This window comes from Priapulus caudatus, unplaced genomic scaffold, assembly GCF_000485595.1.
Source record: "Priapulus caudatus unplaced genomic scaffold, Priapulus_caudatus-5.0.1 Scaffold152, whole genome shotgun sequence".
Lineage (NCBI taxonomy): Eukaryota > Metazoa > Priapulida > Priapulimorpha > Priapulimorphida > Priapulidae > Priapulus > Priapulus caudatus.
Window position 1 is genome coordinate 295206 of NW_014577213.1, and position 13987 is coordinate 309192.

At 44.4% G+C, this 13987-nt stretch overlaps 2 protein-coding genes across 2 annotated transcripts in view; both read left to right on the plus strand.

Annotated features, from left to right (window-relative positions):
• Positions 1 to 12541, plus strand: part of LOC106806287 (peroxiredoxin-1-like) — a 19219-nt gene extending 6678 nt beyond the window's left edge. The window contains exons 3-6 of the mRNA XM_014808172.1: positions 901 to 1017; positions 1432 to 1554; positions 1798 to 1928; positions 12504 to 12541. Of these exons, the coding sequence (XP_014663658.1) occupies positions 901 to 1017; positions 1432 to 1554; positions 1798 to 1928; positions 12504 to 12541 (409 nt within the window). The remainder of the gene's footprint in view (positions 1 to 900; positions 1018 to 1431; positions 1555 to 1797; positions 1929 to 12503) is intronic.
• Positions 3048 to 5763, plus strand: LOC106806297 (ribonuclease P protein subunit p40-like). Its single transcript, XM_014808185.1, has 5 exons — positions 3048 to 3409; positions 3885 to 4074; positions 4439 to 4659; positions 4894 to 5035; positions 5489 to 5763. The coding sequence occupies exons 1-5, from the start codon at positions 3079 to 3081 to the stop codon at positions 5682 to 5684; spliced, it is 1080 nt and encodes a 359-aa protein (XP_014663671.1). The 5' UTR covers positions 3048 to 3078; the 3' UTR covers positions 5685 to 5763.
• Positions 12542 to 13987: the final 1446 nt, after the last annotated feature.

A 13987-nucleotide genomic window follows, 5' to 3' on the forward strand; every position in this document is an offset into this window, starting at 1 on the left:
ACTAAGGCTACTAAATGTTGAATTTTGCCGGTTTTAGTCTGTCTCACTCCTATTGATACACTCCTGATAACATGTTTAGTGTATAAAAATGATTAATGTATCTAACAGGTTTATTTTTGAATTATGATTTCAAAATGGAGTGCTTAAAAGTGCTGGGTTTACCTAAAAGCGGACCGTTCACAATCATCAATATCAAAAACGTGCAAACTTCACACTTTTACATTATCTTCCTACCCCAAAATTGTACAACGTAAAATACCAATGTATTTTGTTAAAAAACTACTCAATACACACCAAGCTTCAATGAGCTACATAGTGTATTTATTAGGAAATTGTGAATCAACATTTACTTGTATAAGTGTAAAATCATAGTGTGTAAGATTGCCTCCCCCCACACACTGCTCACACCCCTGCGCCAGCATGTAGTTTGTTTGTACACTGATATTGTTGACAATTGTGAATGGCCCCTGAGTAACTCGGGTAACATGTTGAGATAGTTCTAGCATCTTGTCTCCATCTAGGAGTGAGTGTCCAGCAAGCAGCCAGCAGGGTTCTCCTTAGGCTTTAACGCATGTTGGGTTCAACATGCCTTCAAAGCTGAGGCTAATTTGTGACATTCTGTAAATCCTCTGACATTCCTTAATTTCCAACTGTCTCTGCTTTTGAAAACCTCAACACGATGTGTTTTCACAGCTTGATGTATCCGTTTCCAAACTTACTGATTGAGTTTACCTGCGTATTGGGGCTGCTTATGACACACGCGTAATGGACTCAAATTGGTACAAGCCCCCTCCCAGGGCCCTTCCGCATCCGTCCATAAATGACATGAATGCCTTTTATAATTCCTGATTGAGAACCTTGGCTAGGTATATATGGCAACGTGTGCTTGTCGTCTTGCAGCACCTTCGTCTGTCCGACCGAGATCATTGCGTTCAGCGAGCGTGCAGCGGAGTTCCGTGCGATCAACTGCGAGGTCGTTGCTTGCTCCGTCGACAGCCATTTCTCGCATCTGGCATGGTGAGATACGACCGGATGAATGCTGTGGCTGTCCAGGGATAGAAGAGAGTTTAGATGTCATTCCCCCCCTACATGTATTTTCTGCTGATTAAACAAGTTATTTTAAATGTGTATTATGTATAAAAAACTTGCTAATTTAATTATTTACTCAAAGGATTCGCCTTCAAAACTGACTACGATAAAGCCACAACCTGTCTTATATTACCTAATTGTCTTCTAAATTTGGGGTAATTTTGTATCAAATATAAAATTTTAGTGATGATTAAGTTGTTAAAATTGATATTTTAGTGTCATGTGCTTAAAGTTTACAGCTACACAAGTTAGATAATTTGACGAATTCCTGCATATGAAAGACTGCATAACACGATTTCGACCAGACAGCTGTTCTCATTTATTCTTGGATGCAACTTTCAGGGTGAACACACCTCGCAAGCAGGGAGGCTTGGGAAATATGAACATCCCCATCGTGTCGGATCTGACCAAGAGCATCTCTAAAAACTATGGCGTGCTGTGCGAAGAAGTAGGCGTTGCTTTCCGGTAAGTCGGCCATTAGACTACTGTACAAGGTTCTGTCCGTGTGACAGAGTAACCAAAACTGGCCAATAAATTATTCAAATAATTAATCGGTGAAAGTACATGGTGGATGAATGTGTATGAATGTAGGACATGGTGTATAAATAAATCATTGAAAATGAGAGTGTTACCTAATCTTAATCGACGGAAAGAGTAGTAAGAGTCTATCGTATGATGTGTCACACCTCAGTGTGTTTTTGTTTCCAGTGGCTTGTTCATCATCGATGATAAGGGGCGGGCTCGCCAGGCCACCGTTAACGACCTGCCGGTCGGCCGATCGGTGGACGAGACTCTGAGGCTTGTGCAGGCCTTCCAGTTTACGGACAAGCACGGAGAGGGTGAGCAGACTAGTCAAAACTTGTTGTCATGTGATTAACCTGGGCCTTTGGTTGTCAGAAACAAAATTTGCCAATAACTTTGGCAACTAATTCCATTTAAGTTGGCATGTTTAGTAGCGAAGTTCTTCACTCGATTATACCTCGACACGAATTATTTGGCAAAGGAGCGATCGAGAATCGCTTTACTATTTGTACGTCTTTAACCGAAAAAGCTTTGTGGTCATACAGGTGATGGCAGTGATTTTATGTAGACCTGATACACTAGTCTACATGCAAAATTGCAAACTGGTAATCCCATTCACTGACTACACGACACACTACTACAGTCAAAACCAAAGACCAGGGGGCCGGTGTCAGAAGCAAAATATGAACCTTTTCTTATAGATCATTGACAGAAACATGGTCAAGTTATAGAGCAGGACGACGCCCGAGAAGGTATATCCTATACTAAGGGAGGGGCGCGGAGCTATAGCCTACACACGCCAGGGAGACACACTGCCAACCCACGAACTCGCGCCGAGCCGCGGAGCACACGACTGGGAGAGACAGAGACGGCTACAATATTAACCCGTAGAATAGCTAAGAGAAGTTAATTTAGTTTATTTATCTATTATTTGTGGTTTTTAGAAAGATATTGCAGGTCCTCTTTAAGAGAAGTTATATAAGAGAAGAATATTAAGAAAAGTTAAACGTGTAATCACCTAACGAGGTAACGTAAACGTGACACGAGCAATATATATTATATATATCTATACGCTATATTTGAGATACGTGCAGTAAACGTTATTCCTGTTATTCGTATATGATGAATAAAACCATCAGTTGTATAAAGACTATCTAAGGACTTGCGTTCATTTTACTCTGGGGTTTTTCTTGCTACTGCATCACCGTCCTACCTTAGCGGTAGGAGCGGAAAATGATCCCGACACAAATAAATTACACGTGCTAACCACAGCACATGTGAAAGTCCGGTGTGGCCACCCCTAGGGCCACTGCATTATAGTAGTTAAATGAGAAAAAATATTCTGATCTGTTATTAGTTAGTACAGGCCTATCAAACAAAAGTACAACGTGATAAATCTGGTATTGATATAAATTGGCGGCCGGCGGCCGCTTTTACGTCGTACGAAAACTAGCTTAGCTCTGAAATATGGCGGCCCCCTTGAATTTTAACTCGCCAAAGAATTTACTTGTTTTTGAACAATCGTCATTTTCCAACGAGAAATCGAGACATAAAACAGTGATTGGTGATCACTATTTTAACTGTGCCGTCGAGGTTTGTTCCCCAAATGTTGCTCAAATTCCAACTACTGTCACAGCGTCTCTCTCACCGAGTTCATACTACATAGTCAGGAATCTACCTCTGTCCAGGTTGATTGACAAGGAGTTCATAGAAGCCTTTGTGAGAAATGGTGCATTTTATGCCGTATCCTTGAATACGCGCATCGATGTAGCCAATTCTGTGGCAGTTTTACCAACAGGTGAATATTACTGGTTTTATTCATGCGGTGTTTACACAGGTGAGACTGTGAGTGTGAGTCACAGTATTTAGTAATCGTGTTCATTGTATTAAAAAGTAACTCACGGAAAGTTACACTGACTGTAATCTGAATCTGTATCATTTATAGCACTTTGTCACACAAAAACTAACTAACTGTGTGGGTGGGAAGTTGAGCCATCACTATAGTCCTTTAGACCATGCTGACCTCTCAGCTGACACTGCTCACTGCTTGAAGGCTTAATGCAATAGTGCTTTTTACATTTCAATTAGGCATTACTAGAGACGGGCCTGTCATTTGATGTAGTTACCCAAGCCAATGTGAGATTCACAGTTTCTTTGTTGAGAGCTAGGTTTTTACACCTTGAAAAATCCACTATGATAGGCAATTGGTATTTTTTGTGGAGCAAATTTTCATTGAGCATTTTTCATCTAACCAATGTTTTTAATGTTTGCAGGAAAATTGGTGTTGTCTGTTGACAAAGACATGTATGAAACGCTGGGGCTGGAAGGCCGAAGATCCATTTTTAGCCAAACAAGAGAGAGAAAGTTTGTGATTGAGGTGGAACTCACAAAACCTTCATTTACTCCGGGCAAGAAAAACTACGAGCGAACTAAGTGGTGTTTCAGTGAGCGGCTCAATCTTAGGTGCCTAATCTTTATCAACTTGAAATCATATAGTGTTCATTACCACCAACCAGATAATATCGCATGCCACCGCATTCGGTGTGAATCCATAGAAGCATTCTAAAGATTTTAATGATTATTGATCTATTTTTATGATTTAATATTAAATACGTTACTAAGTTCAACTATGTTGTTTTGCAATGTTTATATACAAGTTAGGCCTACTGTTAGTAATAATACATACATGTATACAATAGTGATTCGTACTCCCTGAAATACTGTTCTGTTATATATCTGTATACTATGTATACTTTACTATATCTGTGTCATTCTCAATTTTTTGCAGTAGTACACTAGGTGCAAAACAGTCTCGTTTCCTTTTCAGGTTTGACTTTGTTTTCACGTGGGTACCCCACGACAAGTCGATATGCTCGTCCTCCGTGGGAAAGTACTTCAGCGGCATGGGTCTGTCTGTATCATCATGTAGAGCACAGATGATGTCCAATACAATGAAAGACGTTTGTGTCCCCGACCTGTTGGCATTAAATATTTTAGAAAACAGCCAAGATTTATTCGAGTGGCTTGGAGCTGTATCATGTTATATTGGTGAGTGCTAAGTACATACAGATATTAATTTATTTGTGCATAAATCAGCGGCTTCTCTGTGTGTGAGTGCGTGTGCGTGTGCGTGCGTGAGTGTGTGAATATAGGTATTCGTGCCTTAGTCAAGACGATCTTTGAATTCAAAATAAGATTTCATCAATCATCTCTTGATATCGTGTATACACTTTTTCTTCAATATATATATATTTATTTATTTATAACATGAATTGGTTTCAGATAGTGAAGAAGAAGCAAGCAATGATTTTGTAAGCATGTACACCACACCTAGTCCATGCAATATTTGCACACAGTTAACTCATGCAAAGTGGCAAGGGTTTTTCACACCAGAAGCTATAGCAATGGTCATCGATGAAATCAGGTTTGATATAGAGTGGAATTTTTTTTATAGAAAATCTAAAGGAAATTATTGGCATAGTAATCATTCTCTTACATGGAGTGTAACTAATTTTGCATTTCATATAAATGATTTTTGATAAGTTGGTTTATTGATGTTTTATTAGGTTGCAATTATGTTAGAGAATATAGATTTAGATGTATATAGTTTGTCGAGCCAAAATCTAAACAGTGAGTGTTAGCATATGGTCCTAAAGGCAAAAGTTACTTATTTATATGCTGTAGTGTAGATAGAAAATGTTAAACTCAATGATAATGCTATGAAAAATGCTACTACAAATAGAAGATTTCACGATAAATCCTAATATGTAAGTTCATTTTCTGTGATAAACCCTATCGATGCCTTTATATTCTGTGGGCGTGTATGAATTTAGCGAAGGAAAGCTATTGTGATGGCAAACTGTGGTGTGGCTTTCAGGTTGTATTTGAAAACGCCAGACCATCCACCGTGGGCCAGCGTAACAGTGCATGGGTATGCTGACTCCCCTGTTAGCTGGAGAGGAAAAGAGCATGGATATCATCAAGGTGGTGAAAATATATACACCTACATTGTCTTTCCAAATGACAATTATTGGCTTTACATGGCTGTTGGCTCTCATGATGTCTGTCCATGAAATATAATTATATTTTTTAAATTACTAGCGCCTACAATTAAAAATATGTTAAAAAAGTTCTATCTGCCTTAGTCACCCGATGAATACTACGATACTAAGGCAACATGAACAACGGGGAAGAACAGGAACAGGACAACCAACCCCAAGGGGGTAGTTCACAGGAGGATGGAGCTACTAACCAAGGGGGAGGAGACACCCGTGATAGGAAAATGACTGCCAAAGGATCGGAGTTCATAAAGGAGACGAGGTTAAAAAATCGCACAGGTCAAATTAAACGAATGAATAAGCTGCAGGATTCAATCGATGCACTGATACGAGAGGGGGAGAAGATTGGGCTCGTCAGAGAGCAATACTCGCAATGGCTCCAACTCTACGAGGTCTTCTGTGACGACCACATATCCTACTCAGACGTGTTATCGGAGAAAGGAAGGGAGACGGATTACTGGTCAACATACAGGGAACAGGACGACAGGTGTCGTGGATTCAAAAAGAGGACTCAAGACTGGATCATGGCGGAGGAATCGAGGAACACCCGAGAAATGGGTAGCGTCTCATCTATATCGGCTATGTCGCCCATGGCCACAAAGCGGGCTGAGGAAGCTCTACGAATCGCTGAGTTGTCCGTCCGTAAGGCCGCTCTCACAAAAAGGCAAGCGCTGGCCCAAGAAAAGCTCCGACTTCAACTTCAGGAGGAAGAACTCGAGTTTGAAACGGAGATGGCCGCAGCTAGTGCGAAAGTTAAGGCTTTAGACATGGCGATGCTGGAGGATCAAAAGCAAGAAGGAGATCAGAGTCAGGCAAGTTATACACCACGTATGGCGATGGTGGAGGATCAAAGTCAAGGCTATGTGAAGCCACCAGATCGATCAGATTTAGTCGTAACAAGTGTTCGAAGACAGGATCGGCGCAACGAGCTGAAGGATATCAGAGGGGATCTACGACTCGACGCCACAGTCCAAGTGTTTCAGCAGACGCATGCTACGTACGATCGAGACATTGCATATCAGCCACACCTAAAGTCCTCACCACCCGAAGAAGCAATGATAGCCATGATTCGGGAAGTCAAAAAACCTCAGTCCGATATCAAGAAATTTGCAGGCGATCCGCTCGAATATAGAAGGTTTATCAGACAATTCGACGTCGGACGATCAAAGGATGAACTTTCTCGAACAGTTTACTGTGGGTGAAGCGCATTGCATAGTTTCGGGGTATGGATGCCCTGATGCTAATCGTGGATATCCGGCTGCCTTGGTAGAATTAGAGGAGAGATATGGCCAGTCAGATAGAATCGCCAATGCATACATAAAGAGGGCGCTGAGCTGGCCCAACATTAGAGTCGATAGCCCAAAGGACCTCGATGACTTCGGAATCTTCCTTGCCGAATGCGGCAATGCAGTGGATAGCATGGACGCTCTGAAGATCTTAGAGTATCCCGACAACCTCATGAAATTGGTGGGAAAGCTACCGTTCTACCTTCACGACCGGTGGAGGAACATCGTCTACAGCAATAGGGAAAAGGGGATGACCGTAGGGTTCAACGACCTATGCAAGTTCGTTAAGAAGGAGGCCGCCAAGAGCAATGATCCAATCTATGGGCGCGATGCCATGGTCAAAAGAGATAGCGGCAGTAGCATGCAGAGCCAACAGAAGACGAGGGAAAGGCACGCCCGAGGAAAGGGTACCTTCGCCACTGTCGGCAGCCATTCCGACGCGGCAAGACTAAGTTCTAGTCCCGGCCAGGGCAAACGAGAATTCAGCTGCATCAACTGTGGAAATCCCAAGCATGGAGTCGATACCTGCGAAAGTTTCAAGGCTCTCTCAGTAGAAGACAAGTTCGAAATCGTCAAGGCCAAGGGGGTTTGTTTCGGATGCCTCAAGACTGGTCATAGGAGTCAAGACTGTCACCAGAGAGCCACGTGCAAGACGTGCGAGCAGCGCCATCCTACACTCTTACATCGAGAGAGACGCATGATTGCAAAGGAGGAGCCCGGAGCTACATCAGCCACGTTGGCCAGCTGCTCGTCAGATCTATCTTGTCGCACAGGGGCCGGCGAAAGCTTATGCACCATGGCAATCGTTCCAGTAGTCGTAAGATCGAAGAAGACTGGGAGGGCGATCGAAACGTACGCCTTCCTTGACCCAGGGAGCAGCATATCATTTTGCACCGACAATCTAAGACAGCAACTGGGCATCGGAGGCCGCAAGGCAAAGATCACACTGAACACAATGAGAGCCCAGCATACCATGGCAACATATGTCCTGACAGGCTTGGAAGTAGGAGACCTTGACGGACAGCACTCGGTGGATCTACCCTGCGTCTACACCAAGGAGATTATGCCGGTGAGGAGAGAACACATACCAACGAAGGAAGACCTCCAAAAGTGGGAACACCTACAAGACTTGCCGTTACCTCAAGTTGAAGGAGAAATCGGCTTGCTTATCGGAAACGCGGTAGCGGACGCCTACATGCCGTACGAGCACGGTAAACGACCGGCTCGGGACTATTACCGGTCCACGGGGTAGCCCCCATGCCGTGAGAACCGCCATAGGCTGGATCGTCTGGAATGTCGTCCGTCACAATGGAAGCGAAATTAGTAGCGGAAGACCAGTCAATAGAGCAGAGCTTGCAGCAATACAGGACATGGAACAGGTCGGAAGAATGATGGCGAGGACGCTCGTGTACGACTTCCCGGAGCAGTTTGACGAGGACCGGCTTGAACCAAGCCAAGAAGACAAGCTGTTCATTAAGTTGACTTCCGAGACAACACGTTTTCACGAGGGTCACTACGAGGTTGGACTTCCGATAAGGGATGATGGAAGGAAGCTCCCCGACAACAGGAACCCAACCATGAACCGATTACAAGGGCTGCGGAAGAAGCTGAAGGGAAACCCAAAGTTCTACAAGGACTACAAGAACTTCATGACGGATTTGATGGAAAAAGGCTACGCGGAACCAGTCCCGGATGAAGTTATGAGTCGAAAGGATGGAAGGGTGTGGTACATCCCACATCACGGCGTGTACCACCCCAAGAAGCCTGACAAGATTCGCGTAGTCTTCGACTGCTCAGCAAAATTCTCTGGCGTCTGTTTAAACGACATACTACTACAAGCACCCGATCTGGCGAACAGCCTCGTCGGCGTACTTCTGAGATTCCGTCAAGACCCAGTAGCCTTCATGGCGGACATAAAAGCCATGTTCCACCAGGTCAGGGTTCCCACCAGCGACAGGGACTACCTCCGATTTTACTGGTGGCCTAACGGAGATATGGAGAAAGAACCTGCGGAGTACAGAATGACTGTACATCTGTTCGGAGCAGCGTCGTCGCCCAGCTGCGCAAACCTAGCGCGTAAGAAAACTGCAACGGATAGTCGTGATGAGTACGATTCAACCGTCACGAATACAGTCGTTAGGAACTTCTACGTCGACGACTGTCTCAAGTCTGTCTCCGAGGAGGACGAAGCTATGATCCTTGCACACAGTCTGAGGAAACTGCTGAAAGATAGAGGATGGGAACTGACGAAGTTCGTGAGCACTAGCCGGAAGCTCTTGGAGTCGATATCTCACGAGGAAAGAGCAAAGGAAATAAGGGAATTGGATTTCGATAGAGAAACCCTACCAGCGGAGAGGGCTCTCGGAGTGTATTGGACAGTAGAAGAGGACACTCTGGGGTTCAGGACTCTTCAGGACCAGAAGAAAACGACCAAGAGAGGGATCTTGTCGATGCTGAGTTCGATATTCGACCCCATGGGCCTCCTAGCACCATTCATCTTCACAGCTAGGTGTATCTTACAAGAGCTCTGCCGACAGAAACTCGGTTGGGACGATCCCGTTCCGGAGAAGATACTGGAACGTTGGAACAAATGGCTGAACGACCTGGACAAAATAATCGACTTCAAAATGAACAGATGTCTCAAGCCGCCGAGTTTTGGGCACATCAAACAAGCACAGCTGCACCACTTCAGCGATGCGTCTGAAATGGGTTATGGTACAGCATCTTACCTCCGCCTTACCAACGAAAGGGACCAACTACACTGTGCCTTCCTGCTAGGGAAATCACGAGTCTCCCCACTCAAAAGGCAGACGATTCCTCGTCTAGAGTTGACAGCAGCAACGGTCGCAGTTAAGATGAACAGGATCATCGTTAGAGAGTTGGAAATCCCGATCGATAGCACAATCTTTTGGACAGATAGCACGACCGTTTTGGGGTACATAGAAAATCAGACCAGCAGATTCCGCACCTTTGTGGCGAATAGAGTTGCCATCATACACGATGGATCAGATGTAGCACAATGGAGATACGTCAACACAGAGTCAAACCCTGCGGACGATGCATCAAGGGGTCTTGGTGCGGAAGCGTTTACCGTAGGAAACAGATGGAGTGCGGGACCAGACTTCCTATGGAAGAAGGAAGACAGTTGGCCGATACGACCTAAGTTGGCTCCAACGTCGTTGGTTAATGACCCAGAAGTAAAAGCGGACAAAGACAAGGTGGTCAGTGCGACCATAGGAAGCACACAGTCGTCTTTCCTTGACTCGATCATTGAGAACTACTCAGATCTGCATAAGATGACATCAGTCGCTGCCAGAGTCGTTGATTGGGTAAACAACCTGAGACGTGCAGCAGCATATCGAAAGGAACTCATTGGGCAGGATCAACTGGACGTTGACAAGGAAATGAAGAGATGGCGAGAGGAAAACTTCTCCAGAGACACTGGGTGCATTCCTCTGACAACAGAACAACGCCGTAAGGGCGAGGAAGCTTTAATCCGGCATGAACAAAGGAAGCACTATCCCATAGAGCTAAACGGTCTGGACGGCATGGGAGGCCATAAGAAGAAGAGTACTATCCGACAACTGGACCCGTTCGTAGAAGGTGGTATCTTGCGTGTCGGAGGCCGTTTGAGAAGATCAAGTCTAAGCGAGGCAGCTAAGCACCAGTACATTATACCCAGAGTCTACGCTTGCAGCTCGCTTGCTGGAGAATGCGCACAAGACGGTAGGTCACTTGGGGAGAAATAGTGTCCTGGCGAGCCTACGTCAGAGATACTGGATACCTGGGGCCCCAAGCGCCGTCAGAAAATTGGCCAAGAGATGTGTCATCTGCCGTTCATACTCAGCGAAGGTATGTCAACAAAAAATGGCAGACCTGCCGAAGGACCGTCTTACAGCCGACGAGCCAGCCTTCTCTAGAACCGGAATAGACTATTTCGGTTCTTTCGAAATTAAGCGAGGACGTAGCACGGTCAAGCGCTGGGGAGTGATATTCACTTGTCTAGCCATTCGTGCCATCCACATCGAGATCGCCCACAGCCTAGACACTGACTCTTCTATTAATGCAATACGAAGGTTCATCGCTAGGAGAGGTGGAGTGAAGGTTATCAGAAGCGACAACGGCACCAACTTTGTCGGAGCCGAGAGGGAGCTGCGGAAAGCATTGGAGGAGCTTGACCAGGAGAAGATTTCGGCTTTCCTCGCTCATAGACAGATAAATCTGCAGTGGAAATTCAATCCGCCTGCCGCATCACACTTCGGCGGCGTCTGGGAGAGACAGATCAGGACCGTAAGAAAGGTGCTCTTCTCTCTCTTAAAAGAGCAGCCCATGAAGATGGATGACGAGGGAATGCATACCATGTTCTGCGAAGTGGAGGCGATCGTCAACAATCGTCTTCTTATGCCCATGACAGATGATCCGTACGATCTCGAGCCACTAACGCCGAATCATCTGTTAGCGCTCAACTATCAGCAGGCTATACCACCGGGAAAGTTTGAGAAGAACGACAGCTACGTCAAGCGATGCTGGCGTCAAGTGCAATATTTGACCGACGTGTTTTGGAGGCGATGGCACCGAGAGTACCTGCCAACCCTCCAGGAACGCAGTAAGTGGCAGCACTCCGGACGAAATATCGAGCCTGGTGACATCGTTCTAGTAATCGACGACAACTCACCCCGAAACTGTTGGCCTAGAGCACGCGTGATCGAGACCTTCAAGGACGATAAGGGACACGTCAGATCAGCTAAGCTACGTACGAAGAATTCAGAGTTGCATCGGCCGGTTGCGAAGCTTTGTCTCCTGCTGGAAGTGTCGGAGCAGGAGAAACATTAGTGTGATAAAACCGTGGATGACGTGCTAGTAACCTCTCTCCACTTGTGGGTTTTGTTCGAGTACTCAGATAACGGACTAAGCATCTGATTCTAGGTCGGAAATGGACGTTAGTCACGAAACATAGAACATCGGTGCATCTAGAATTATGGACTAACTCGGAAGACTATAACTTTATTGAATGTGAAATTTATTGGTAATTCTGGGATACCCAAAATTAAGGGGCCGGAATGTTGATGCCTGCGAGCATTTTGTTTGTTTAGTTCCCCTGCCTTCCGTCAGGTGGCAGCACGTGTTTGATTAGTTAAGGTAATGCGAAATGGAGGATAGAACAAGGAGAAATGTTTTTCTTTGTTCTAATCCAAATGTAATTTTCCCGCAATAGAACAGACCACAAATAGTCCTGTAAGTATTCTAGAGTATAAGCGTTATATTGGTTAATCCGTTAGGCAAATTTGGTTGTAAGATACCCTGCACTGTTAGTAAGCAACTTTCTATCGAGTTAACGTGCAAATTCTCGAGATCAAGAATTCCTTTGTTGTATGAAGCATGTAACTATGTAGCCCTGGGGGGCCATTATCCTTTTGGTTTAAAAGTGAATGTTATGTTATACCCACGCCCTTATAATCCGGCGCCTCGTTCCTCTAGCCATCTTGGTTTGAATGATGTCTATAGTTTACAATTGTCTTACGATTCTTGTATTTTGTATCATTTTCAGTTAATCGCACACAAACGCTCATAAGCACGCGTTTATAGTAAATAAAGAAGGCGCATCTTTGGACATACATGTGGAATTTCGAACTTTGTAATTAAAAGCCAGGACGGGAGATTATACTTATAGATCATTGACAGAAACATGGTCAAGTTATGAGTTTCTTGTACGCAATGTATATAGGTCCCGTCTACTAGAAAAGGTTAATCGTCAATCAAGCTCAGCACACAAACACGATAGTCACCGCCTTTGCAGCTACATCTATGAATCTATGATGACACATGTAGTGTCAAGGAGATGACACCTGCAGATGTAAATCAGATGCGTTTTCAAGGTCGGACCTGGGCTTCTTACGGTTTTGTGACTGCAAGCTATATATATATAGCGGGATTTTCCAGGATGTGGCGAAAGGTTTGTTAATTGTTGGTTTAAAATATGAAAATATGTACCATTATGTATTTAATTAGTATACGCATTGTTGCACATTTACCTATACGTCACAAGATCGGAACACTAACTTCCGCATATAACATATAATTATATTATACATATACATATATGTATACTATAATACAAAATACCACTACAATCTGAACAATGTGTATACAATTTGTATGTCGTTGATAATACACTCTATATATGGCACGTGATATAACACGTGCTCTCATCGACACTATTGTGTTGCGTACTATTATGGGATATAATTAGCAGCCATTGTCTTTACGACGCAGACAGAATCGGAGCACGGTGCAAACACGTGATTGCCAGTTATGAATAATTTTGTGATAAGTAAATGTGCTTGTATAATGGCACTTTTCGACTTCGGATGATATCACACTAACAGCAATACGTGTGCGGAAGCTATCGAGGTGCGTAACTTGTGGTAGGAAGTTATCATAACCAAGTTTATAAGGTGATAAATTACGGTCGTATTTGTCAGTAAATTGTATCGCAACAACGAGCGTGTACAGTTGTCAGCGGCGCAGACTCTTTGCAACAATCTGTAGTTCGTGGACTTTTACAACCTATCTACAATCACAACGAAGCGCGCGAAAGAGAATGGCTTGATGGACAATCACATCGAAGACTAGAAACCAAGTTCTTATTTTCGCGAACCGAATCACGGTGAAATTCGGCGCAAGATACAAGCTCTTGTTGCAAGCATTTGCAAACTCGCAGCGAATAGCTGTAGATTTCAGTTTCGGAATGTGCGTTTCCAGAGCACCGTAGTAATGATGTAGTGTACGTGTGCGTCCAACTTTGGCTAATTTGCTACGGCCAGACCTCGTCCCTGTGTTGACCACGCACTCAAAAGGACATATCGTTGCCGGAGAATGTACATGGAAGATCAGCACTATATATACCTGTAAAGGATAATACCAAGAGTACATAATAGAGATTATTATGTTCGCTCTCTCTCTCTCTCTCTCGCTCTTTATATACACACACGCACGCACGCACGCACGCACGCACGCACGCACGCACGCACG

Bases quoted from the DNA above. Each gene is read 5' to 3' on its own strand.
- LOC106806297 (XM_014808185.1), top strand. From the start codon at position 3,079: ATGGCGGCCCCCTTGAATTTTAACTCGCCAAAGAATTTACTTGTTTTT. The intron at 3,410-3,884 runs GTGAATATTACT...TAATGTTTGCAG, and splicing joins TGTGGCAGTTTTACCAACAG to GAAAATTGGTGTTGTCTGTT. The intron at 4,660-4,893 runs GTGAGTGCTAAG...AATTGGTTTCAG, and splicing joins AGCTGTATCATGTTATATTG to ATAGTGAAGAAGAAGCAAGC.